Source organism: Coregonus clupeaformis, unplaced genomic scaffold, assembly GCF_020615455.1.
Source record: "Coregonus clupeaformis isolate EN_2021a unplaced genomic scaffold, ASM2061545v1 scaf0290, whole genome shotgun sequence".
In the NCBI taxonomy this organism is placed as follows: domain Eukaryota; kingdom Metazoa; phylum Chordata; class Actinopteri; order Salmoniformes; family Salmonidae; genus Coregonus; species Coregonus clupeaformis.
This window is the reverse complement of record NW_025533745.1, coordinates 245,223-267,805: the sequence shown is the minus strand read 5'-3', so window position 1 is coordinate 267,805 and position 22,583 is coordinate 245,223. Positions and strand designations below refer to the sequence as shown.

The 22,583-nt window shown below is 44.1% G+C and overlaps 2 protein-coding genes across 5 annotated transcripts; both read left to right on the top strand.

Moving 5' to 3' along the window:
* The first annotated feature begins 693 nt into the window (after positions 1 to 693).
* On the top strand, positions 694 to 20,216 carry LOC121542461 (normal mucosa of esophagus-specific gene 1 protein). Of its 4 annotated transcripts, none has more exons than XM_041851861.2 (6): positions 694 to 712; positions 15,617 to 15,664; positions 17,984 to 18,004; positions 18,398 to 18,486; positions 18,901 to 18,961; positions 19,628 to 20,216. In XM_041851861.2, the coding sequence occupies exons 2-6, from the start codon at positions 15,644 to 15,646 to the stop codon at positions 19,694 to 19,696; spliced, it is 261 nt and encodes an 86-aa protein (XP_041707795.1). In that variant the 5' UTR covers positions 694 to 712; positions 15,617 to 15,643; the 3' UTR covers positions 19,697 to 20,216. The 4 variants fall into 4 exon arrangements, with proteins under 4 accessions (XP_041707795.1, XP_045070568.1, XP_041707794.1 ...); XM_045214633.1 differs by lacking the exon at positions 694 to 712 and adding an exon at positions 15,414 to 15,481; XM_041851860.2 differs by lacking the exons at positions 694 to 712; positions 15,617 to 15,664 and adding an exon at positions 15,444 to 15,481 and having other exon boundaries at positions 17,942 to 18,004.
* On the top strand, positions 772 to 11,098 carry LOC121542463 (normal mucosa of esophagus-specific gene 1 protein-like). Its single transcript, XM_041851862.1, has 4 exons — positions 772 to 864; positions 1,150 to 1,238; positions 1,616 to 1,676; positions 11,030 to 11,098. Exons 1-4 carry the CDS (start codon positions 823 to 825, stop codon positions 11,096 to 11,098), a joined length of 261 nt encoding a protein of 86 aa, XP_041707796.1. The 5' UTR covers positions 772 to 822.
* Positions 20,217 to 22,583: the final 2,367 nt, after the last annotated feature.

Below are 22,583 nucleotides of genomic sequence, written 5' to 3'. Positions count from 1 at the left end.
TCAAACACATGGAAACCATGTGTTTGATGTGTTTGATACTATTCAATTCATTCTGTTCCAGCCATTACTATGACCCCGTCCTCCCCAATTAAGGTTCCACCAGCCACCTTTGAGTCCAAGTGATAATAATGACAAAGGTAAACAAAAGAAATGGCACTAAAAGGATCCATTAAAAATGGTCAATGAAATGATACAATGATACAAATTCCAAACAAAACGGTAGATAAACTGTGTCTCTGCTTGGCATCTATCACAGTCTATCCGTATCACTTTGCTGGTGCAATACAGGTAACTTACCAGGTATCACAATCACAAACAAATATAAGGGTTTTTAATTTATTTTGGCCAAATAATATTTTATTTACATTCCATAAACAATTTCAGCACATTTTATTTTCTATCAAAGTGGCTCGAACAAAATGTATTTAAAAGATTTCTCTGCTGTCAGAATGCTCAGAAAACGCGTACAAAACAATACATGTAATTTTCTCCTTGAACATGTAAAACCACAGGGGGGCGATGTGCTCAGAGTTGATCATGTGCCAGCTCAATTGAAACGCTGTGGCGGATTTCGATAGGGCATCTGTCTGCGTGCTTTACAACTCATATCGTGCTTTACAACTCCTATCACCTCTGGTTGGCTAGTTGTCTACTTCAGACAGACCATCAGGATGCTCTGCTCACAAGCACCTTGGGACTCTGGCAGTAACAGGTGAGACAGACAGCATCTACAGACCTGTTGCTTTATAGGATGGACCTACACAGATTAAGGATTTACTATACAGAATAAGAATTGATACCGAATGGAATTTGAAAAGCAAAATGAAGTCTGGATTTTTTCAGATGCTGAGGAAGAGGAAAGAGGTGAGTTTCTCTCTATTTCTTGTTTTGGATCAGTGTTGTCTACGGTTTCTGATAAAGGTTATTCTTTCCTCCTATCCTAGCTAGTTTATTCCCCTCAGGAGTTTAAAGGAAATTCCAAATAAAGAATTTAAGCTTTTCTTTACTATCAGATATATTTATTTATGGGAATTTCATTTCCCTTGCTTCCTGGATTGAAATACTCAAATGGAGTTAAAAGCAACCCTGTTATCCACTATAAGAAGTATAAGGCCCTCATCCTGACAGCTACATGTTTCTCTCTCCCAGCTGATTCCTCTGATCGACTTCATGGCGTTGGCTGCAGCAAGAGCCACCTCTGCCTCCCTCTACTTCCTATTTACAAAGAATGATGTCATGTGAGATTTGATGTATTTTATCATTTATTTTCTGTACATGTTAGTTTCCAGGACCCAAATAAGCCTAGTTTCCATTGGAGATTCTCAATTCTTAGTTCAGGAGAATGTTTAATCTGGGTTTGTGAAACCGTCATATTCTACTATGTACTATTTATTGTGGATTATATTTGCTTGTCTTGCTATTTGTGTTGTTTCTAGTAATGTGAACTAGAAGTACTAACCTGACATTTTAAAATACTTTTATCTAAAGTGAATTTGCTTATTAGTCTCTGACAGGCCTGCCCGTTTTGAATTTTCTCATTTGATTAAAGACAAACCCTGGCATAGCAGGCAGGGATATATTCTGTTTTAATAAATTATCGCTAACCTTCTTTCAGTTTAAATAAAAGTAGAAACCCTGAACCCTGGGAGGGAGTGGACCCATCTAAACCACAGAAGGTGATTGATAACGTAGCCGGCCGCAACCGGGAGACCAATGGGGCGGCGCACAATTGGCCCAGCGTCATCCAGGGTAGGGGAGGGAATGGCCGGCAGGGAGGTAGCTCAGTTGGTAGAGCATGGCGTTTGCAACGCCAGGGTTGTGGGTTCGAATCCCACGGGGGGCCAGTATGAAAATAAAAAAAGAATAATGTATGCACTAACGGTAAGTCGCTCTGGATAAGAGCGTCTGCTAAATGACGTAAATGTAAAAAATTTATGCACTCACTAACTGTAAGTCCCTCTGGATAAGAGCGTCTGCTAAATGACGTAAATGTAAATGTAATAACATTATAAACACTATTTCTATTTCTGTCCTCTCTATGTTGGCATTGGTACTGGCATCAGCAGCCATTTCTGTCTGTTTTTGGTGGGGGGGGTCAATGCAGGGGTTCCTCCTCTATTCTGCTTAGTCACACAAACAGAGCAGCGTTGCCAAGTATAACGATTAGTTACCGGAGTGTAACTCCAGTTCTATGAGTGGAGCGGAGCCCCATAGGGGAGCTCTGCTCCTAATGGTTTACCCTCTGCACTAAGGCAGCAGCAGCCTGAGACAAAATTATGCACACACCTACAGCCAATAGGAGTACAGGTGTCCCTATAAGAGGGGACGCTTCCCCTCAATCAGCCTCCCGAGATATTTTTCTTCAGCGAGACTAAATCAAATCAAATCAAATCAAATGTTATTGGTCACATGCGCCGAATACAACAGGTGCAGACATTACAGTGAAATGCTTACTTACAGCCCTTAACTAACAGTGCATTTATTTTAAACAAAAGAAGTAAAAATAAAACAACAACAACAAAAAAAAGTGTTGAGAAGAAAAAAAGAGCAGAAGTAAAAATAAAGTGACAGTAGGGAGGCTATATATACAGGGGGGTACCGGTGCAGAGTCAATGTGCGGGGGCACCGGCTAGTTGAGGTAGTTGAAGTAATATGTACATGTGGGTAGAGTTAAAGTGACTATGCATAAATAATTAACAGAGTAGCAGCAGCGTAAAAAGGATGGGGTGGGGGGGCAGTGCAAATAGTCCGGGTAGCCATGATTAGCTGTTCAGGAGTCTTATGGCTTGGGGGTAGAAGCTGTTGAGAAGTCTTTTGGACCTAGACTTGGCACTCCGGTACCGCTTGCCGTGCGGTAGCAGAGAGAACAGTCTATGACTAGGGTGGCTGGAGTCTTTGACAATTTTGATGGCCTTCCTCTGACACCGCCATACAGGTCCTGGATGGCAGGAAGCTTTGCCCCAGTGATGTACTGGGCCGTACGCACTACCCTCTGTAGTGCCTTGCGGTCGGAGGCCAAGCAGTTGCCATACCAGGCGGTGATGCAACCAGTCAGGATGCTCTCGATGGTGCAGCTGTATAATTTTTTGAGGATCTGAGGACCCATGCCAAATCTTTTTAGTCTCCTGAGGGGGAATAGGCTTTGTCGTGCCCTCTTCACGACTGTCTTGGTGTGTTTGGACCATGATAGTTCGTTGGTGATGTGGACACCAAGGAACTTGAAGCTCTCAACCTGTTCCACTACAGCCCCGTCGATGAGAATGGGGGCGTGCTCAGTCCTCTTTTTTTTCCCTGTAGTCCACAATCATCTCCTTTGTCTTGGTCACGTTGAGGGAGAGGTTGTTGTCCTGGCACCACACGGCCAGATCTCTGACCTCCTCCCTATAGGCTTTCTCATCGTTGTCGGTGATCAGGCCTACCACTGTTGTGTCGTCGGCAAACTTAATGATGGTGTTGGAGTCGTGCCTGGCCATGCAGTCATGGGTGAACAGAGAGTACAGGAGGGGACTGAGCACGCACCCCTGAGGGGCCCCCGTGTTGAGGATCAGTAGAGAGGGTCGGCAGGGCCTTAAGTCCTATGGGGCTCCGCTCCACTCATAGAACTGGAGTTACACTCCGGTAACTAATCGTTCTATATCGTGGAGCTCCGCCCCATAGGGGAGCTCTGCTCCTAATGGTTTAAGGCGGAGCGTAGCGCTCCAAAATGTACTCCCTGCCGAGCCTAACACTTCCCATCAAAACGAGAAAGTCAGGCCCAGCAATGGCTGTAACCGAGTCCCGCAGTACTGCAACTAAAAACCCTACGGGCGTCACAATATACCGCGTCATCGGTTAAAAGACCCGCCCCACCTAGTCCAATGGCAATGCCAATGACTAGTGGGCAGATCACCAGAATAGAAGCCATACTAATCTGTACTAGCAGATAGATGTGCCTCAATATCCTGTGAAAACACTACCGACCACTAATGGAATGACATCAAATGTCACTCTACATTATGAACGCGGTAGACCGCCTCACTCACTCAATGGAATCCCAGAGATTAGTGGGCAGGAACAAAACATGAGTCATACTAACTGAACGAGCAGATAGATGACCTCATATTCTGTTAATCCACGCATGCCTCTACTGTACTGAGCTTGTCAGTCAGGATTCATGCCACAAAATATGTTTTCTTATCCAAAGCGGACCTGATGGAAACCCAGTCCATAGTCCTGCTTTTCCCTCTCTTCCTAGCTCCAGATCTCCCTTCAGCTATGCTGAGTACAGACCGAGCCAAAGAGTTAGAAAACACATCTGTTAAAAACACGTCTTCCTAACCAAAGCGGACCTGATGGAAACCTGTGTCCACAGTCCTGCTTCTCCTCTCCTTCTTGCTCAAGATCTCCCTTCAGCCACGCTGAGTACAGATCGAGCCAGAGAATTGGAAGACATATCTAAGAGATAGAAACGGATAAATGGAGACGGCGTCGACCAGGATGCTGCTCTACAGATATCCTCTACTCCCGTTCCTCTAAAAAGGGCAGTAGAAGCCGCTACTCCACGAGTGGAGTGAGCTCTGATACCCTGAGGCAATTGCCGCCCTGCTACCTCATAAGCTGTCTCAATGCCTTCGCAAAGCCAGTGAGACAGCCTCTGTTTTGAAAGTGGTCTACCTAGTGCAGCCGCACCATGACACACAAACAACTGAGGCGATGACCTAATCGCTGCTGTGCGCTCGACGTAACACGCCAAAGCGCGTACTGGGCACAGGCGATGGAGCTTTTCCTCACTCCTCTCTCTATGAGGAGGAGGAGAAAAAGCCCACAGCTCCACGGTCTGACCCCTATATGAACTCTTAATAACCTTCGGCACAAATGCCGGGTTAGGACGTAACACTGCTCTGCTCAGGTCACCATTGATGGCCAGGCAGTCAGGTCTCGTCGAAAGAGCACACAAATCACTGACCCGCTTAGCTGTAGTCAAAGCGAGCAACAGTGCTGTCTTGATAGACAGCATCTTGAGGGGTATTTGATTCAATGGCTCGAACGGCGACTTACATAGCGCTTCGAGTACCAAAGCCAAATCCCACTGAGGAAGCGTGACTCTAGGTGTTGGCCTAAGTCGCCGCGTTCCTAATAGGAAGCGTTTCACTAGAGGGTGACTAAAGACATTGTCTCTGCCAAAACCCTCATGACAAGCTGAAATCGCTGCTGCAAACACTCTAATCGTGGCAGGCGATTTTTGCTTATCAAACATGAGCTGCAGAAAAGAGAGAATACTCTCCACCTGACAGCTCATGGGGTCCACACTTTGTGTGACACACCATCGTGAAAACACGTTCCATCTACTGGCATACATCTTAGAAGTGGAACTGGCACGTGAACCCTGTATGGTCCTGATCACCGCATCAGATAACCCACGGCGCTCTAGCCTGTCCCTCTCAGCAGCCAGGCCTTCAGTGGTTGGCCGATTATGGGCAATTTCCCTATCGTGCCAGCCGCCTGAGACAACGCGGCCCCGTCGATGTGGAATTGGCCAAGGTGGCGCAATCAACATCTGACTCATCTCCGCAAACCACAGAGCCCCCGGGCGATCGGGCGCTATCAGTATCACTGACAGCCCCCTGACCTCACCCTGGCTAGCAGTGGGAGAATGCAGGACAGCGGAGGGAATGCATACAGGAGAACTCTCGGCCACGGTTGGTGCGCAAAGGCGTCCCTTCCCAGTGGCGGTTCGTCCTGTTCCCTCAGAGAGAACCACAGAGGACATTGCGCGTTCACGCGTGACGCGAATAGGTCCACCTCGGCTCTCCCGAATTGTTCCCAAATCTGGAGAACAATGTCTGGATGCAGACACCACTCGTCGTCTCGAGGACCCCCTCTTGACATGAGGTCTGCTCCTACGTTCAAGTAGCCCGGAATGTGTGCTGCTCTCAATGAGCGAAGGTGCTCGTGAGCCCACAGCCACAATTCCTCTGCCGCCTGATGGGGAGCAGGAGACCTGACTCCTCCCTGGTGATTTATGTGGGCTACTGTGGTCCGGTTGTCTGACCAGACCAGCACATCGCGACCCCGAAGGGTAGACGCGAAGTGGGTCAGAACCAGTCGAACCGTTTCCAACTCCAGGAGGTTGATGTGACGACCTGATTGAGGCCACACACCTCCTATCGCTTGTGTCTGACATGTCCCTCCCCATCCCGTCAGGGACGCATCCGTGAATACTGGGATGTGAGAGGACACCTTTCCTATCGGGACTCCGTGCGTGAGAACGCGCGAGTTTCTCCAATAGTTTAGGTCTGCACTGAGCGAGAGGGGAACCACCACCAACCGATGACGTTGACGCAATGGGTCTAGTCTTAGTTGGGCGAACCATCGCTGCGTCCTGCGCATGTGCAGGAGTCCCAGCGGAACCACAGAGTGGGCTGACGACATGAGACCCAAAAGTGACATGATCGACAGCGCCGTCACCGTGTGATTCGGACGACACTTCCTTAGGGCTAGCAACAAGGCTACCCTTCGGGGTCCGAAATTCGAGCCCTCATCCTCACAGTGTCTAGCTGTATCCCCAGGTAGACAATCTGATGAGTGGGCCAGGGCGCGCTCTTTTTCCAATTCACAGCAAACCCCAGACTTGTGAGATGCATCACTGTCTGTGTTGTGTGAGTGATCGCCAGCTCTGCTGACGGGGCGAGAACTAGTAGGTCGTCCAGGTAGGCTAGTAGCCGTATTCCCTGACGACACAACGGTTCCAATGCCGCCTCCACACACTTGGAAAATGTGCGAGGTGCCAGGGCATACCCAAATGGCATCCTCGTGTATTCGTACGCCACCCCTTGAAAGGCGAACCGCAGAAACTTCCTGTGACGCGGCTGAACCGGCACATGAAAGTACGCGTCCTTTAGGTCTATGCTCGTACAAAAATCCCCTTTCTGGACACATTCCAGCAGGCGTTTTGTCGTTAGCATTCGGAAGGGCCGTTTGGTTATGCTCTCGTTGAGAATGCGTAAATCCAAAATCGGCCTCACTCCCCCCGTCTTTTTGGGCACTAGGAAATAAGGCGAATGTAGCCCTTTGTTCCTTTGCTCCCGGGGAACTACTGTCACCGCCTCCTTCGCCAAAAGTTCCGTAATCTCTGTCATCAGAGCGGCCACTTTGTCTGCCGTCTTCATCACCGTCTCCACCACTCCCCTGAACGGGGGTGGGGTCCGGTGGAATTGGAGAGCATAACCCTTCTGCAACGTCTGTTCTAGCCAGCGTGAGAGGGTGCAGCTTCTTCGCCACTGCCAGCAATGCAGAGAAAGTGGCTGGGCGCGAAGCTGTGGTGCATCCAGTAGGAAGGACCTGTATTCCTCTATGGCCCTTACCGCCACTGTTCCCCGACATTGAAGTGGTGGAACAGCCCAAGGTGGGCCTCCCGTGAAAGGGAGAGGAAATGCGTTCTGCGAAAGAAAGAGGAGTAGGGACGTCAGTTAAACCCGTAACCGTCGTATTCCTGCCCTCCTTGAACGCATCGCGGGTCTGAATTGCGCTGACCGAGGCCACAGCCTGCGGCAGGGCACCATCCCCAGCGAGCGATTGCGTCATCTTAGGTGACTGCAATTCGCTATCAGAGCCCTTCACTACAGTACTCCTAGAAGTCTGTAGTATGGGGTCTCTATGAGGTAAAACAAGACGGCGCCTTGATACCTTCTTAACTTTCACCTTCTGTGTGTGTTCAACTCTGCACCCCTGGTGGGTTGATTCACGCTCAGTGTGGTGAGTACTGGCTCGTTCTGTCAGGGGAGCTGATACTTCGGTTATACCCATAACGCTAGTAATCCTGCTCTCTGTGAACGTAGCATGGGTCTGAATCGCATTAACAGAGACCTTAGTCTGCGATAATGCGCCGTCCCCAGATAGCTGCTGTGTTACAATGCCTGGGGGCGCCGATACTCTGGACACCTTGGTGACCGCGGTAATCGGGCCCTCCGTGAACGCAGCCTGGGTCTGGCTCGTACTAGTGAAGACCTTAGTCTGTACTAGTGCGCCATCCCCAAATAGCGGCTGCGTCCTCATGTCAGAATCTGACCGGGACTGCTGCCTTCTATGTAAAGCACTTCTTATACGTGAAGTGTGATGTGACGACCTGATTGAGGTCTTTTGGATACCTACTCTTAGTGCCTGTTCAGCAACGCACCCTCGGTGGGCTGAACGGCTCTTAGAGTGGTAAGGAAGAGAGGGTGAGATTTGAACGCTCTCGGACGTATTATGGAAAAGAGGCTATTTTTTGACAAAGTCAGGTGGAGCCAACTCTTTATTAAACACATCAACAAAAGCATTAACATCAGCACCCGTCCCTTCGACCGAAGGGTGGGGGGGAACAGTGGGCACGTTCGACACCATCGATGCGTCCTCCATCCTCTCCCCCGCGTCCCGTCACGTACGCCTCCTCTTGCCTCCCTTGGAGGGCCAGGTCGGCGTCCTTGTCACCTCCCTCGCCGGCTGTAGTGGGGCTACCGTAGCTGCTGGCAGGGCCGAGCCCGCTCCCTTGCTGCTCGTGGCTGCCAGATGACGCCGATTACGCCGCCTCGTCGTAGACCCCGGTCTACTTAGAGGGGCGGAGGTAGATGGCCTTTGGGGAGGAGGGGGGCCGAGTCGTCCTGCCAGCGGCAGGTGCTTGGCCAACTGCTTCTTCTCCTCCTCCAACTTCGAAAAACGCTCCGTCGCCTCTTTGACTGCGACCCCAAAGAGGCCGTCGTCAGAGAGGGGGGCGTTCAAGAGAGACGTCCTGTCTGCCTCTTTCATGGATGTCAAAGACAACCAGAGGTGTCGTTCTCCGACCACCGAAGTGGCCATGGATCTCCCCGCGCAGACTGCGGACGCCTGTGTAAGGTGGAGTATGGCGCCAGAAATCCTGGACGCCTCCTCCACCTCCTCTGGTGCCATCTCTGTCTTACCCGTGGTTAAACGGGACAGAGAGGCCGCCAAGAGGGCAATGTTGTTAGCTGCTGCTACAGCTTGGGCTCCCAACCCAAAAGACTTCTCCAACAGCGACGCTGTGAGTCGGTCCTTCTGGGATGGCAACGTGGCCTTCTTGGAAGAGGGCCAAGGGCTCGAACCCGGTACGAGATACGCCGCCATGGCGCTCTCTAACCTGGGGATCCCCTGACCCTGGAACCTTCCTTCCACTCTCGTGAATGGGAGATACGCTTTTACAGGCGAACGCGCCGCTAAAGGTGCCTCCCACGAGCCTCCAACGTACCTAGCCAAAGAAGGCATGGCAGGAGCCACTGGCTCTGCCGCCTTCCTCGGCCTGGAATAAGGACCGCCCTCCATCATATCAACCTCCGGTGCGGAGGGAAGAGGGGGCAGGCTTATTGCCAGCCGTTGAGCAGCTCTCTCAATGAGACCCGGAAAATCCGCTCTCAGAGAGGCTGCAGCGAAGAGAGAGCTTCTGATCTCTCAGAGCTCGTATCCCCTTCGCTATAGGGACTACAAGCCCTCTCGCTCTCCAGAGGAAAGGGGGGCTTGAAAGTATGAGGGACGGGGTCCGACTGTTCCATTGGAATGCCAAACCCTTCCTCAAAATCCCCATCTTCCCCGAGTCTGCGCCGCCGGACGATGCCTCTGAAGCAGAGGCTAGTATCGACAACACATCCTCAAGGGGGATGTCCTCCCCTGAAAACGCCCAACGCTGCTTCCTCTCCTTTAAAGAAAGGAGGGCGCAGGAGGCGCAATTGGGGGACTGCAGACGCCCTCCTTGGCATGCTGGGATCCCAAACACACGAAACATAAGTCGTGGTGGTCACCGGCCGCCATGGAGGTGCATCTGCACTGAGCTCTGAAAAGAGCTTTTGGGGGGAAATCACCCGGTGTGCTCATTTAGACGACGTTGATGACTGGAATATCAACGGCGTTTTCGTCCTGAGTCTTCGTGCTTCGTCTCTTCTTGGCTCTTCAGTCTAGTCATCCAGTCGCTGAAGAAAAAGGGAGGCTGATTGAGGGGAAGCGTCCCCTCTTATAGGGACACCTGTACTCCTATTGGCTGTAGGTGTGTGCATAATTTTGTCTCAGGCTGCTGCTGCCTTAGGGCAGAGGGTAAACCATTAGGAGCAGAGCTCCCCTATGGGGCGGAGCTCCACGATATAGAACTATAACTCACTCATCGTGGGCGGGAAGTCTCCCATTTTAACTGTCATCTAAACGTCATTTAAACTGTAATCTAAACGTCTGTATTCATTGCCGATTCTCTGCATGGGCACGTATTGGTAAAGGGGGCAGGCGCCAATTGTGTTACATGATGGGAGTGTGATTGACTGTGGATGTAGTGAGGAGCTAGTAGTGTTGGGGAAGCTACTCTGAAATAAAGGTTACCAAGCTACCAATTATTCTACACTGAAAGAAGTTAAGCTACACTAAAGCTACCCCTGTGAAAAATATAGTTTACTTAACTTAAGTTACTTTGAAAAAGTAGTTCACTACATCGTAACTACTTTGTGAAAAATCAGCATATGTAAAACTGAAAATTCATAGACTATAAATTGCAAGAACAGATCACATATGTTAACAGAATAGGTCATTTAGCCTGTTAAACACAAAAACGATGTTCCAAGTGAAAATGAGGCAGGTCTGATTCTGAAAAAGAAAGGACATTATTGCCTACTTCCCCCCATGTTTTATTTTATTTCTGCAAAAAAGTGAGTGTGTAGTTCCAGTAGTTAGCTACACCACTACATGGCAAAAATGTTATTAACTACTTAATAAAAATGAAAAAATAAACAAAGCTAATTCAAAATGTTATTAAATTACTAGTTGAACTACATGTAGTTCACTACTCCCCAACACTGGACGCTAACAGGGTTGGTATCAATTCCATTTCAATTCAGTCAATTCAGGAAACTGCCATTCTAATCAAGCAATGAGGAAAAATTTAACTTTGCATTGTGAGTTGACCAAATGTATGTTGACCAAATGTGGGTTTTTGTAGTAACATGTGATCAGTAGTGGTGGTTGTTGTCATTGTTGTAAGTGTTGTTGTTGTGTAAGTGACTGTGTTGTTCCTATTCTGAAGCTGGTCACTATCAACCAGAAATGGAGGCCCATTGAAGAACTGCAACAGGTGAAGAGTATGACCAAGTGATCTCTCTCTCTCTCCCTCCATCCTGAATGGGAGCCCACCAAGCTACCTGCCTGACCATCCCTGCACTCCTATCAGTCTAGCGGAATCATTTCTACACAGACTAGCTTCTCTGATCCTGCAGTACATTTGTACTGCACTATAGGTGACTATAAGTGTGACCAAAGCTGTTTGTTTGTGAAATATAATGTACATGTGAGTGTGAAATAAGTTATTGCAATTGAAAATGAGCCTTGCTCGTGTTATTAATCTAAAGCAATGGCTGTAGGATGACGATGACACCATCAGAAAAATGGCTTTTAAAAAAAGTGGGCTTTCCAGCTAAATATATTGTACTATAGAAGTAATAATGCACTGATAGTGCCTACAGAAAGTATTCATACCCCTTGACTTATTCAACATTTTGTTGTGTTACAGCCTGAATTCAAAATGTAAATTAATAACTTCACCATGACCAAAGGGATATTCAATGTCTGCTTTTTTCATTTTTACCCATCTACCAATAGGTGCCCTTATTTGCGAGGCATTGGAAAACCTCCCTGGTCTTTGTGGTTGAATCTGTGTTTGAAATTCACTGCTCGACTGAGGGACCATACAGATAATTGTATGTGTGGGGTACAGAGAATCATGTTAAACACTATTATTGCACACAGAGTGAGTCCATGCAACTTATTATGTGACTTGTTAAGCAAATTTCAGCTTTTCATGTTTTAAAATTAATTTGTAAAAATGTTGAACAACTAAATTCCACTTTAAAATTATGGGGTATTGTGAGTAGGCCAGTGACAAAAAAATCTAAATTTAATCCATTTTAAATTCAGGCTGTAACACAACAAAATGTGGAAAAAGTCAAGGGGTGTGAATACTTTCTGAAGGCACTTTATTATCTTAATATAAAATCATTGTTTAAGGAAAACAACCATGACCTATGACTCCTAAAATGCTGATACTGCACTCTGCCTTTGTATGACCTTAAATAACTATATGGGTAATGCAAAAGCAAAGTCCACTATCTAAAATCTAAATGTGTTTATCCAACATTCTTGGCTGCCTCATGGTGTGTGTGTGAGGGTGTCATGATCGGGATAGCCTGAACTCAGAGCCCGACAGAATACCAAGGCAAATCACAGTAACTTCAGTGAACACACGGTGGTAAAAAGCCAGAGTGCACTTAGTAACTTAACTTACTGCTATTTTCCTTGGTCTTTACTTGGATGTTGTAGTTACTGCAAATTTGACACAAGATAAAACAGATACTACAAAGCCTGATTTCAGTCTTAACTCAATTTTGACCAAATGTGTAGTTACTTAAGGCAAAAGCGAAAGGAGGGTGATTGGTCAGGGTGGACGGATTCGAATCTCATCATATACAACTTGAGCATTTTAGCTCATTAGCAACTTAGCAAATACTTACTACTTTATAGCTGCTTTGCAACTATGTACTTAGCATGTTAGCTAACCCTTCCCCTAACCTTAACCCTTTTAGGTAACCCTTCCCCCAACCCTAACCTTAACCCTTTAACCTAACTCCTAACCTTAACTCCTAACCCTAACCTCTAGAGCTAACAAATGTTAGTGTTAGCCACCTAGCTAACGTTAGCCAAACAAATTGGAATCTGTAACATATCATACGTTTTACAAATTCCTTACATATTGTACGAATTGCAATTTGTAACATCATACGAATTATAATTCGTAACATATCATACGAACTGGATGACGGACATCCACAAATGAATACATACCATACGAAACGTAACATTACATACTAAATTGAGTATTATCCGAAACAAAAGAATACGAAATGCTTTGAGACCACGTACATGCTTAGCGATTTTGACGCATGCCTCGGAGCTCCGGTATCAAACGTAACATCACTACATTGCAGTACTCAAACTGTGGTGATTAACAGCTGAGATCAACTTTTATGAATTGATTTTACTCCTGGCTCAGAGTTCGTCTGGGAAGTGTCTTAACATCATCCTAAAAACTCTGAGCTGGGAGTTTTTCTAGTCTTAAAACAGGTTTTAACAGGATTCCTAAAACCTTTTCTGAGGTGCTTTGTGGATATGGGCCCTGGTCTCGGCTCCACTCCGTGTTGGTGAGGTTCATCATAAACGTTGTTCACCATGGAGTGGAGTTTAGATGCTAGGTTTGTTAAAAGGCATTAAATGTATTCCAAGTGATAATGATGACGAAGGTAAACAAAAAAAATCACAAAAAAAGTATTCAGTAAAAATGGTCAATGAAATTATACAATGCCACAATTTCCAAACAAAACGGTAGGATTAGATTAACACGATACACATAGTTTAAAACGGTGTCTTTGCTTGGCGTCTATCAAAGCCTTTTAATTAGGCTTAGGTCTACTGACTGCACCATATTCATTTGCTGGTGCAATATACAGGTAACCACCAGGTGTCACAATAAACAAAATAGAAGTGTTTTCTAAACATAACATATTTATTTTCCCTAAATAATAGTCTCTTTACATTCCATACACAATTTCAACAAAACCTTTTTTATTTTAAAATGGTTCTAACAATTAACCCTTTTAATTACAGTTCTGCTACTCGCTGTTTATTATCTATGCATAGTCACTTTACCCCTACCTACATGTACAAATTACCGACTAACCTGTACCCCCGCACATTGACTCCGTACCGGTACCCCCTGTATATAGCCTCGTTATTTTATTGTTATTGTTATTTATTTATTTTTAATTTTACTTCAGTTTATTAGGGTACATTTTTTCTTAACTCTATTTCTTGAACTGCATTGTTGGTTAAGGGCTAGTAAGTAAGTATTTCACAGTAAGGTCTATACCTGTTTTATTCGGCGCATGTGATGAAATAAAATTTGATTTGATTTGAACATTTTATTTGAATTATATTTACTTGAAAGCTGCTTTCTCTGCTTTCGGGAACGCTCAGAAAAAGTGCAGCAGAATTGCACTTGGCATTTTCACCTTGGACATTTGAAACCACAGGGGGGTGATGCGCTCACACTCACAGAGAAAAGTTGATCATCCATTCCGATAGAGCATATGTCTACTTGCAAAATGAAGTCTGGATTTATTCAGATGCTGAGGAAGAGAAAAGAGGTGAGTTTCTCTCTATTTCTTGTTTTACGGTTTCTGATAAAGGTTATTCTTTCCTCCTATCCTAGCTAGGTTATTGCCCTCAGGAGTTTAAAGGAAATTCCAAATATAGAATTTCAGTTTTTCTTTACTATCAGATGTATTTATGGGAATTCCAATTCCCTTGCTTCCTGAATTAAAATATGTAGACCCCAATTCTCAAATGGAGTTACATTTTACATTTACATTTTAGTCATTTAGCAGATGCTCTTATCCAGAGCGACTTACAGTTAGTGAGTGCATACATTATTTTTTAAATTTTTCATACTGGCCCCCCATGGGAGTTAAGACCAATCATGCTATCAGGCCCTCATCCTGACAGCTACATGTTTCTCTCTCCCAGCTGATTCCTCTGATCGGCTTCATGGCGTTGGCTGCTGCAGGAGCCACCTCTGCCTCCGTCTACTTCCTATTTACAAAGAATGATGTCATCTGAGATTTGATGTATTTTATAATGTATTTGCCGTACATTTTTAGGGTTACTTTCCTGGACCCAAATAAACCTAGTTCTGTACTCAAGCATTTTTGTGGAGATTCTCAATGTAGTATTTTTAGTCCAGGGTAAGATTTAACCAGGGTCTGGGGAATCCGCATTTCTTCTTATTTGCATGTGGATTATATTTCCTTGTCTTGCTATTTCATTGTGTTTCTAGTAATGGGAACTTGAAGTACTAACCTGGGATGATCTAACTTTAACTATAGCCACATGCTGATTTCCTTATGTGAATTTCCTTATCAGTATCTGACAGGCCTGCCTCTTTAACGTTCTCATTTGATAAAATACAAACCCTGGCATAGCAGGCAGGGATTAAAATTTTACTTTAGTTTATTAGGGTAAAATTTTTCTTAACTCTATTTCTTGAACTGCATTGTTGGTTAAGGGCTAGTAAGTAAGCATTTCACAGTAAGGTCTATACCTGTTTTATTCGGCGCATGTGATGAAATAAAATTTGATTTGATTAGAAAATTTGATTTGAATTATATTTACTTGAAAGCTGCTTTCTCTGCTTTCAGGAACGCTCAGAAAAAGTGCAGCAGAATTGCACTTGGCATTTTCACCTTGAACATTTGAAACCACAGGTGGGTGATGTGCTCACACTCACAGAGAAAAGTTGATCATCCATTCCGATAGAGCATATGTCTACTTGCTTTACAACTCGTATCACCTCTTGTCGGATAGTAGCCTACTTCAAACAGACGGTCAGGATGCTCTGCTCACAAGCACCTTGGGACTCTGGCGGTAGCAGGTGAGACTGACAGCATCTATAGACCTGTTGCCTTATAGGATGGACCTACACAGGATTTGCTATACAGAATAATCATTTTTACCACATTGATATTCGACTCAATCATTTAAAACAATCTAACATGTTTTCTTTTAGATACCTGAAGGGAATTTGAAAATCAAAATGAAGTCTGGATTTATTCAGATGCTGAGGAAAAGGAAACAGGTGAGTTTCTCTCTATTTCTTGTTTTGGATCAGTGTTGTCTACGGTTTCTGATAAAGGTTATTATTTCCTCCTATCCTAGCTAGGTTATTCCCCTCAGGAGATTAAAGAGTTAAAAGCAACCCTGTTATCCATTATAAGAAGTATAAGGCCCTCATCCTGACAGCTACATGTTTCTCTCTCCCAGCTGATTCCTCTGATCGGCTTCATGGCGTTGGCTGCTGCAAGAGCCACCTCTGCCTCCCTCTACTTCTTATTTACAAAGAATGATGTCATGTGAGATTTGATGTATTTTATCATTTATTTTCTGTACATGTTAGTTTCCAGGACCCAAATAAGCCTAGTTTCCATTGGAGATTCTCAATTCTTAGTTCAGGAGAATGTTTAATCTGGGTTTGTGAAACCGTCATATTCTACTATGTACTATTTATTGTGGATTATATTTGCTTGTCTTGCTATTTGTGTTGTTTCTAGTAATGTGAACTAGAAGTACTAACCTGACATTTTAAAATACTTTTATCTAAAGTGAATTTGCTTATCCGTATCTGACAGGCCTGCTTGTTTGGAACTTTCTCATTTGATAAAAGACAAATCCCTGGCATAGCAGGCAGGGATATATTCTGTTTTAATAATTTATCTCTAACTTTCTTTCAGTTTAAATAAAAGTAGAACCCCTGAATTAGCTTCACCATGCCCTAAGGGATATTCAATGCCTGTTTTTTTTTTTTTTGAATCTGTGTTTGGAATTCACTGCTCGACTGAGGGACCTTACAGATAATTGTATGTGTGGGGTACAGAGATGAGGTAGTCATTCAAAAATCATGTTAAACACTATTATTGCACACAGAGTGAGTCCATGCAACTTATTATGTGACTTGTTAAGCAAATTTCAGCTTTTAAGTTTTTATTAATTTGTGTTACAATTTCGAACAACACAATTCCACAAAAATGGCACAAAAATGATCCAGTAAAAATGGTAAATGAAATTATACAATGATACAATTTCCAAACAAAATGGTAGGATTAGATTAACACGATACACATATACTGAACAAAAATATAAATGCAACATGCAACAATTTAAAAGATTTTACTGAGTTACAGTTCATATAAGGAAATCAGTCAATTGAAATGAATAAATTAGGCCCTAATCTATGGATTTCACATGACTGGGCATGGTTGCAGCCATGGTTGGGCCTTGGAGGGCATATGCCCACCCACTTGGCAGCCAGACCCACCCACTCCAACTCTACTGGACAGTCCTGCAGTCAGCATGCCAATTGCACACTCCCTCAAAACTTGGGACATCTGTGGCATTGTGTTGTGTGACAAAACTGCACATTTTAAAGTGGCCTTTTATTGTCCCCAGCACAAGGTGCACCTGTGTAATGATCATGCTGTTTAATCAGCTTCTTGATATGCCACACCTGTCAGGTGGATGGATTATCTTGGCAAAGGAGAAATGCTCACTAACAGGAATGGAAACAAATGTGTGCACAAAATTTGAGAGAAATAAGCTTTTTGTGCATATAGAAAATTTCAGGGATTTTTTTTATTTCAGCTCATGAAACATGGGACCAACACTTTACATGTTGCGTTTATATTTTTGTTCAGTGTAGTTGAAAACTATGTATTTGCTTGGCGTCTATCAAAGACTGACTGCACCATATTATTTTGTTGGTGCAATACAGGTAACCACCAGGTGTCACAATAAACAAAATAGGTTTTTCTAAACATATATTTATTTTCCCCAAATAATAGTCTCTTTACATTCCATACACAATTTAAACACATTATTTTTTCTATCAAAATGGTTCCAACAATTATATTTACTTGAAAGATTTCTCTCCTTTCGGGACGCTTAGAAAAAGTGCAGCAAGAAATGCACTTGTCATTTTTCACCTTGAACATTTGAAACCACAGGGGGGCGATGCGCTCACGCTCACAGAGGAAAGTAGATCAACTGCCATCTCAATTGAAACGCTGTGAAGGATTTCGATAGCGCATATGTCTACGTGCTTTACAACTCGTATCACCTCTTGTCGGATAGTAGCCTACTTCAAACAGACGGTCAGGATGCTCTGCTCACAAGCACCTTGGGACTCTGGCGGTAGCAGGTGAGACTGACAGCATCTATAGACCTGTTGCCTTATAGGATGGACCTACACAGATTAAGGATTTGCTATACAGAATAATCATTTTTATCACATTGATATTCAACTCAATCATTTAAAACAATCTTATGTGTTTTCTTTTAGATACCTGATTTGAAAATCAAAATGAAGTCTGGATTTATTCAGATGCTGAGGAAGAGGAAAGAGGTGAGTTTCTCTCTATTTCTTGTTTTGGATCAGTGTTGTCTACGGTTTCTGATAAAGGTTATTCTTTCCTCCTATCCTAGCTAGGTTATTCCCCTCAGGAGTTTAAAGGAAATTCCAAATAAAGAATTTCAGTTTTTCTTTACTATCAGATGTATTTATGGGAATTCCAATTGCCTTGCTTCCTGAATTAAAATATGTAGACCCCAATTCTCAAATGGAGTTACATTTTACATTTACATTTTAGTCATTTAGCAGATGCTCTTATCCAGAGCGACTTACAGTTAGTGAGTGCATACATTATTTTTATATTTTTCATACTGGCCCCCCGTGGGAGTTAAGACCAATCATGCTATCAGGCCCTCATCCTGACAGCTACATGTTTCTCTCTCCCAGCTGATTCCTCTGATCGGCTTCATGGCGTTGGCTGCTGCAGGAGCCACCTCTGCCTCCGTCTACTTCCTATTTACAAAGAATGATGTCATGTGAGATTTGATGCATTTTATCATGTATTTGCCGTACATTTTTAGGGTTGCTTTCCTGGACCCAAATAAACCTAGTTCTGTACTAAAGCATTTTTGTGGAGATTCTCAATGTAGTATTTTTAGTCCAGGGTAAGATTTAACCTGGGTCTGGGGAATCCGCATTTCTTCTTATTTGCATGTGGATTATATTTCCTTGTCTGGCTATTTCATTGTGTTTCTAGTAATGGGAACTTGAAGTACTAACCTGGTATGATCTAACTTTAACTATAGCCACATGCTGATTTCCTTAAGTGAATTTGCTTATCAGTATCTGACAGGCCTGCCTCTTTAACTTTCTCATTTGATAAAAGACAAACCCTGGCATAGCAGGCAGGGATATATTCTGTTTTAATCATTTCTCTAACTTTCTTTCAGATTAAATAGAAGCAGAAACCCTGAACCCTGGGAGAGACTGGACCCATCTAAACCACAGAAGGTGATTGATAACATTATAAACACTTTTATGTCTGTCTATTTCTTACCTATCAATGTTGGTATAGACATTTCTTGCTTTGTTGGGCTTAATTAGTGTGCTGTGTATACTTAACATTATACATACTCTTTATATGCCTAGTTATTTCTGATAGAGGACCACTCTAAGTTGATATTGGTATTGGTATAGGTATTGGGACCACTCTGTGGGTAACGTTATGGGTATAGTAGTGTGCCAATGAAGTGGTTTCTCCTCTATTCTGCTGAGTCACACAACAGAGCAACGTTGCCAAGTATGACTATAACTTACCGTGAAGGGCTGGGCACCCATCGTGGGCGGAATGTCTCCCATTTCTACTGTCATCTAAAAGTAATTTCAACTGTTATCTAAACATCTGTATTCACGGTTGATTCTTTGCATGGGGACCTATTGATAAAGGAGGCAGATGCCGTAGTGTTACATGATCAATGCCCTGTGGGATTGATTGACTGTGGATGTAGTATGAAGCTAGCAGGGTTGGTGTCAATTCCATTTCAATTTAGTCAATTCAGGAAGTTGACTGAAACTGTAATTCTAGTCAAGCAAGGAGGAAAACTGGAATTAGAATTTTACTTTGTTGTTGTTATTGTTGTTGTTGTGTAAATGAGTGTGGTTTTCTCTCAACTGCAGCTGGTCACTATCAACCAGAAATGGAGGCCCATTGAAGAACTGGAGCTGGTGAAGAGTATGACCAAGTGATCTCTCTCTCTCTCTTTTTCAATCCATTTCCTCCCCTCCCCCCTCCATCCTGATTGGGAGCTCACCAAGCTGCCTGCCTGACCATCCCTGCACCCCCTATCAGTCTAGCAGAATCCTTTCTGCGCAGACTAGATTCTCTGATACTTAGTGTGCGGAAACGCTTCTGCTACACTGGTGGGGTATCACTGTGCTCAATACTGTCCCCAGGACTGAGGATGTCCACAGCTGTAGTGTTACTTACATCACCAGGCAGTAAAGAGAAGAAGCTTTTGTCTGCACTTTAAACCAGCTGTCTGTCTGTCCCAGAGATGTAACTGCACTGTATTGCATTATAGCTGACTATAAATGTGACCAAAGCTGTTTGTTTGTATGTGTGTGTGAAATAATAATTATTGCAATAGAAAATGACCATTGCTCGTGTTATTAATGAGGAGTGTCTACATGGAGTTAAGTACGTCCATTCTGGTGGTTGTTTTCAAAAGCTTGTGTCCCCAACTATCATAAAGGTAACTGTATCACAGCTCTGTCTGGCTTCTCTCAGTCTGTGTCCACAAAAGTGTGTCTAATGGAGACATTAACCTGTGTAACGAAAGCCCTTGTGCCAAACTGTCCATAAGGTGACATCATAGTTCTGTCTGGCTTCTGTCTGTGTCCCCACATTTTGGTGTAAAATTAGTATTCAAAAAACATTATTGGCCATGCATTGTCTTGACTGATGGAACAGACTTAATGCACCAGACTGGGCTGAGTGGAGCTACTCCCTCTCTTAACATGATTACTGATTACACTGAGGCAGAGGAAAAGCAGGATGGGGTAGAGTTACCCTCAGGACACTGTGTGTGTGTGTGTGTGTGTGTGTGTGTGTGTGTGTGTGTGTGTGTGTGTGTGTGTGTGTGTGTGTGTGTTGCTCTCCTTGTGTTTGGCATTCAGAGTCAGTCCTCTTACTGACTGGAGGAGCAATAACACCTACATGTCCCCCTCATAAAGCCTTATTATTATATAACCACTTACTACAAGGATACACTGAGTGGACAAAACATTAGGAACAGGGGAATCCAGGTGAATGATCCCTTATTGATGTCAACTGTTAAATCCACTTCAATCAGTGTGGATGGAGGAAGTTAAAGAAATACTTTTATGCCTTGAGACAATTGAGACATGGATTGTGAATGTGTGCCATTTAGAAGGTGAATTGGCAAGACTAAATATTTTATTGCCTTTGAACAGGGTATGGTAGTAGGTGCCAGGCACACCGGTTTGTGTGTGTCAAGAACTGCAACACTGCTGGGTTATTTATGCTCAACAGTTTCCCGTGTGTATAAAGAATGGTCCACCACCCAAATGACAACGGCCAGTTGTCGAAAACGGGTAATTGATTAAATAGGACAAAGGAGGCTGTGACACAAATTGTGCAGAGCAACAGACGGGCTACAGTTAGTCAACTGACAGTCCAGTACAACATTTGTGCCCAAGGACCTATAAAAGAATACACAACTCGTCGTACATGAGTGGGGAGCATTGGAGTCAACATGGGCCAGCATCCCTGTGGAATGCTTTCGACAACTTGTAGAGTTCATGCTCCGACGAATTGAGGCTGTTCTGGGTGCAAAAGGGGGTGCAACTCAATATTAGGAATGTGTTCCTAATATTTTGTTCACTCAGTGGTATGTGTGGTACAGAGATGAGGTGGTCATTCAAAAATCATGTTAAACACTATTATTGCACACAGAGTGAGTCCATGCAACTTATTTTGTGACTTGTTAAGCACATTTTTACTCCTGAACTTATTTAGGCTTACCATAACAAAGGGGTTGAATACTTATTGACTCAAGACATTTCAGCTTTTCATTTCTAATTAAATTGTAAACATTTCAAAAAACATACACCACCGTTCAAAAGTTTGGGGTCCTTGTTTTCCATGAAAACATACATGAAATGAGTTCGAATAGGACATATAGCAAAATGCATAGGAAATGTAGTCACTGACAAGGTTAGAAATAATAATTGTGTCCTTCAAACTTTGCTTTCGTCAAAGAATCCTCCATTTGCAGCAATTACAGCCTTGCAGACATTTGGCATTCTAGTTGTCAATTTGTTGAGGTAATCTAAAGAGATTTCACCCCATGCTTCCTGAAGCACCTCCCACAAGTTGGATTGGCTTGATGGGCACTTCTTACGTTCCATACGGTCAAGCTGCTCCCACAACAGCTCAATAGGGTTGAGATCCGGTGACTGTGCTGGCCACTCCATTATAGACAGAATACCAGCTGACTGCTTCTTCCCTAAATAGTTATTGCATAGTTTGGAGCTGTGCTTTGGGTCATTGTCCTGTTGTGGGAGGAAATTAGCTCCAATCAAGCGCCGTCCACAGGGTATGGCATGGCGTTGCAAAATGGAGTGATAGCCTTCCTTCTTCAAGATCCCTTTTACCCTGTACAAATCTCCCACTTTACCACCACCAAAGCACCCCCAGCCCATCACATTGCCTCCACCATGCTTGACAGATGGCATCAAGCACTCCTCCAGCATCTTTTCATTTGGTCTGCGTCTCACAAATTCTTCTTTGTGATCCGAACACCTCAAACTTTGATTCGTCTGTCCATAACACTTTTTTCCAATCTTCCTCTATCCAGTGTCTGTGTTCTTTTGCCCATCTTAATCTTTTATTTTTATTGGCCAGTCTGAGATATGGCTTTTTCTTTGCAACTCTGCCTAGAAGGTCAGCATCCCGGAGTCGCCTCTTCACTGTTGATGTTGAGACTGCTGTTTTGCGGGTACTATTTAATGAAGCTGCCAGTTGAGGACCTGTGAGGCGTCTGTTTCTCAAACTAGACACTAATGTATTTGTCCTCTTGCTCAGTTGTGCACCGGGGCCTCCCACTCCTCT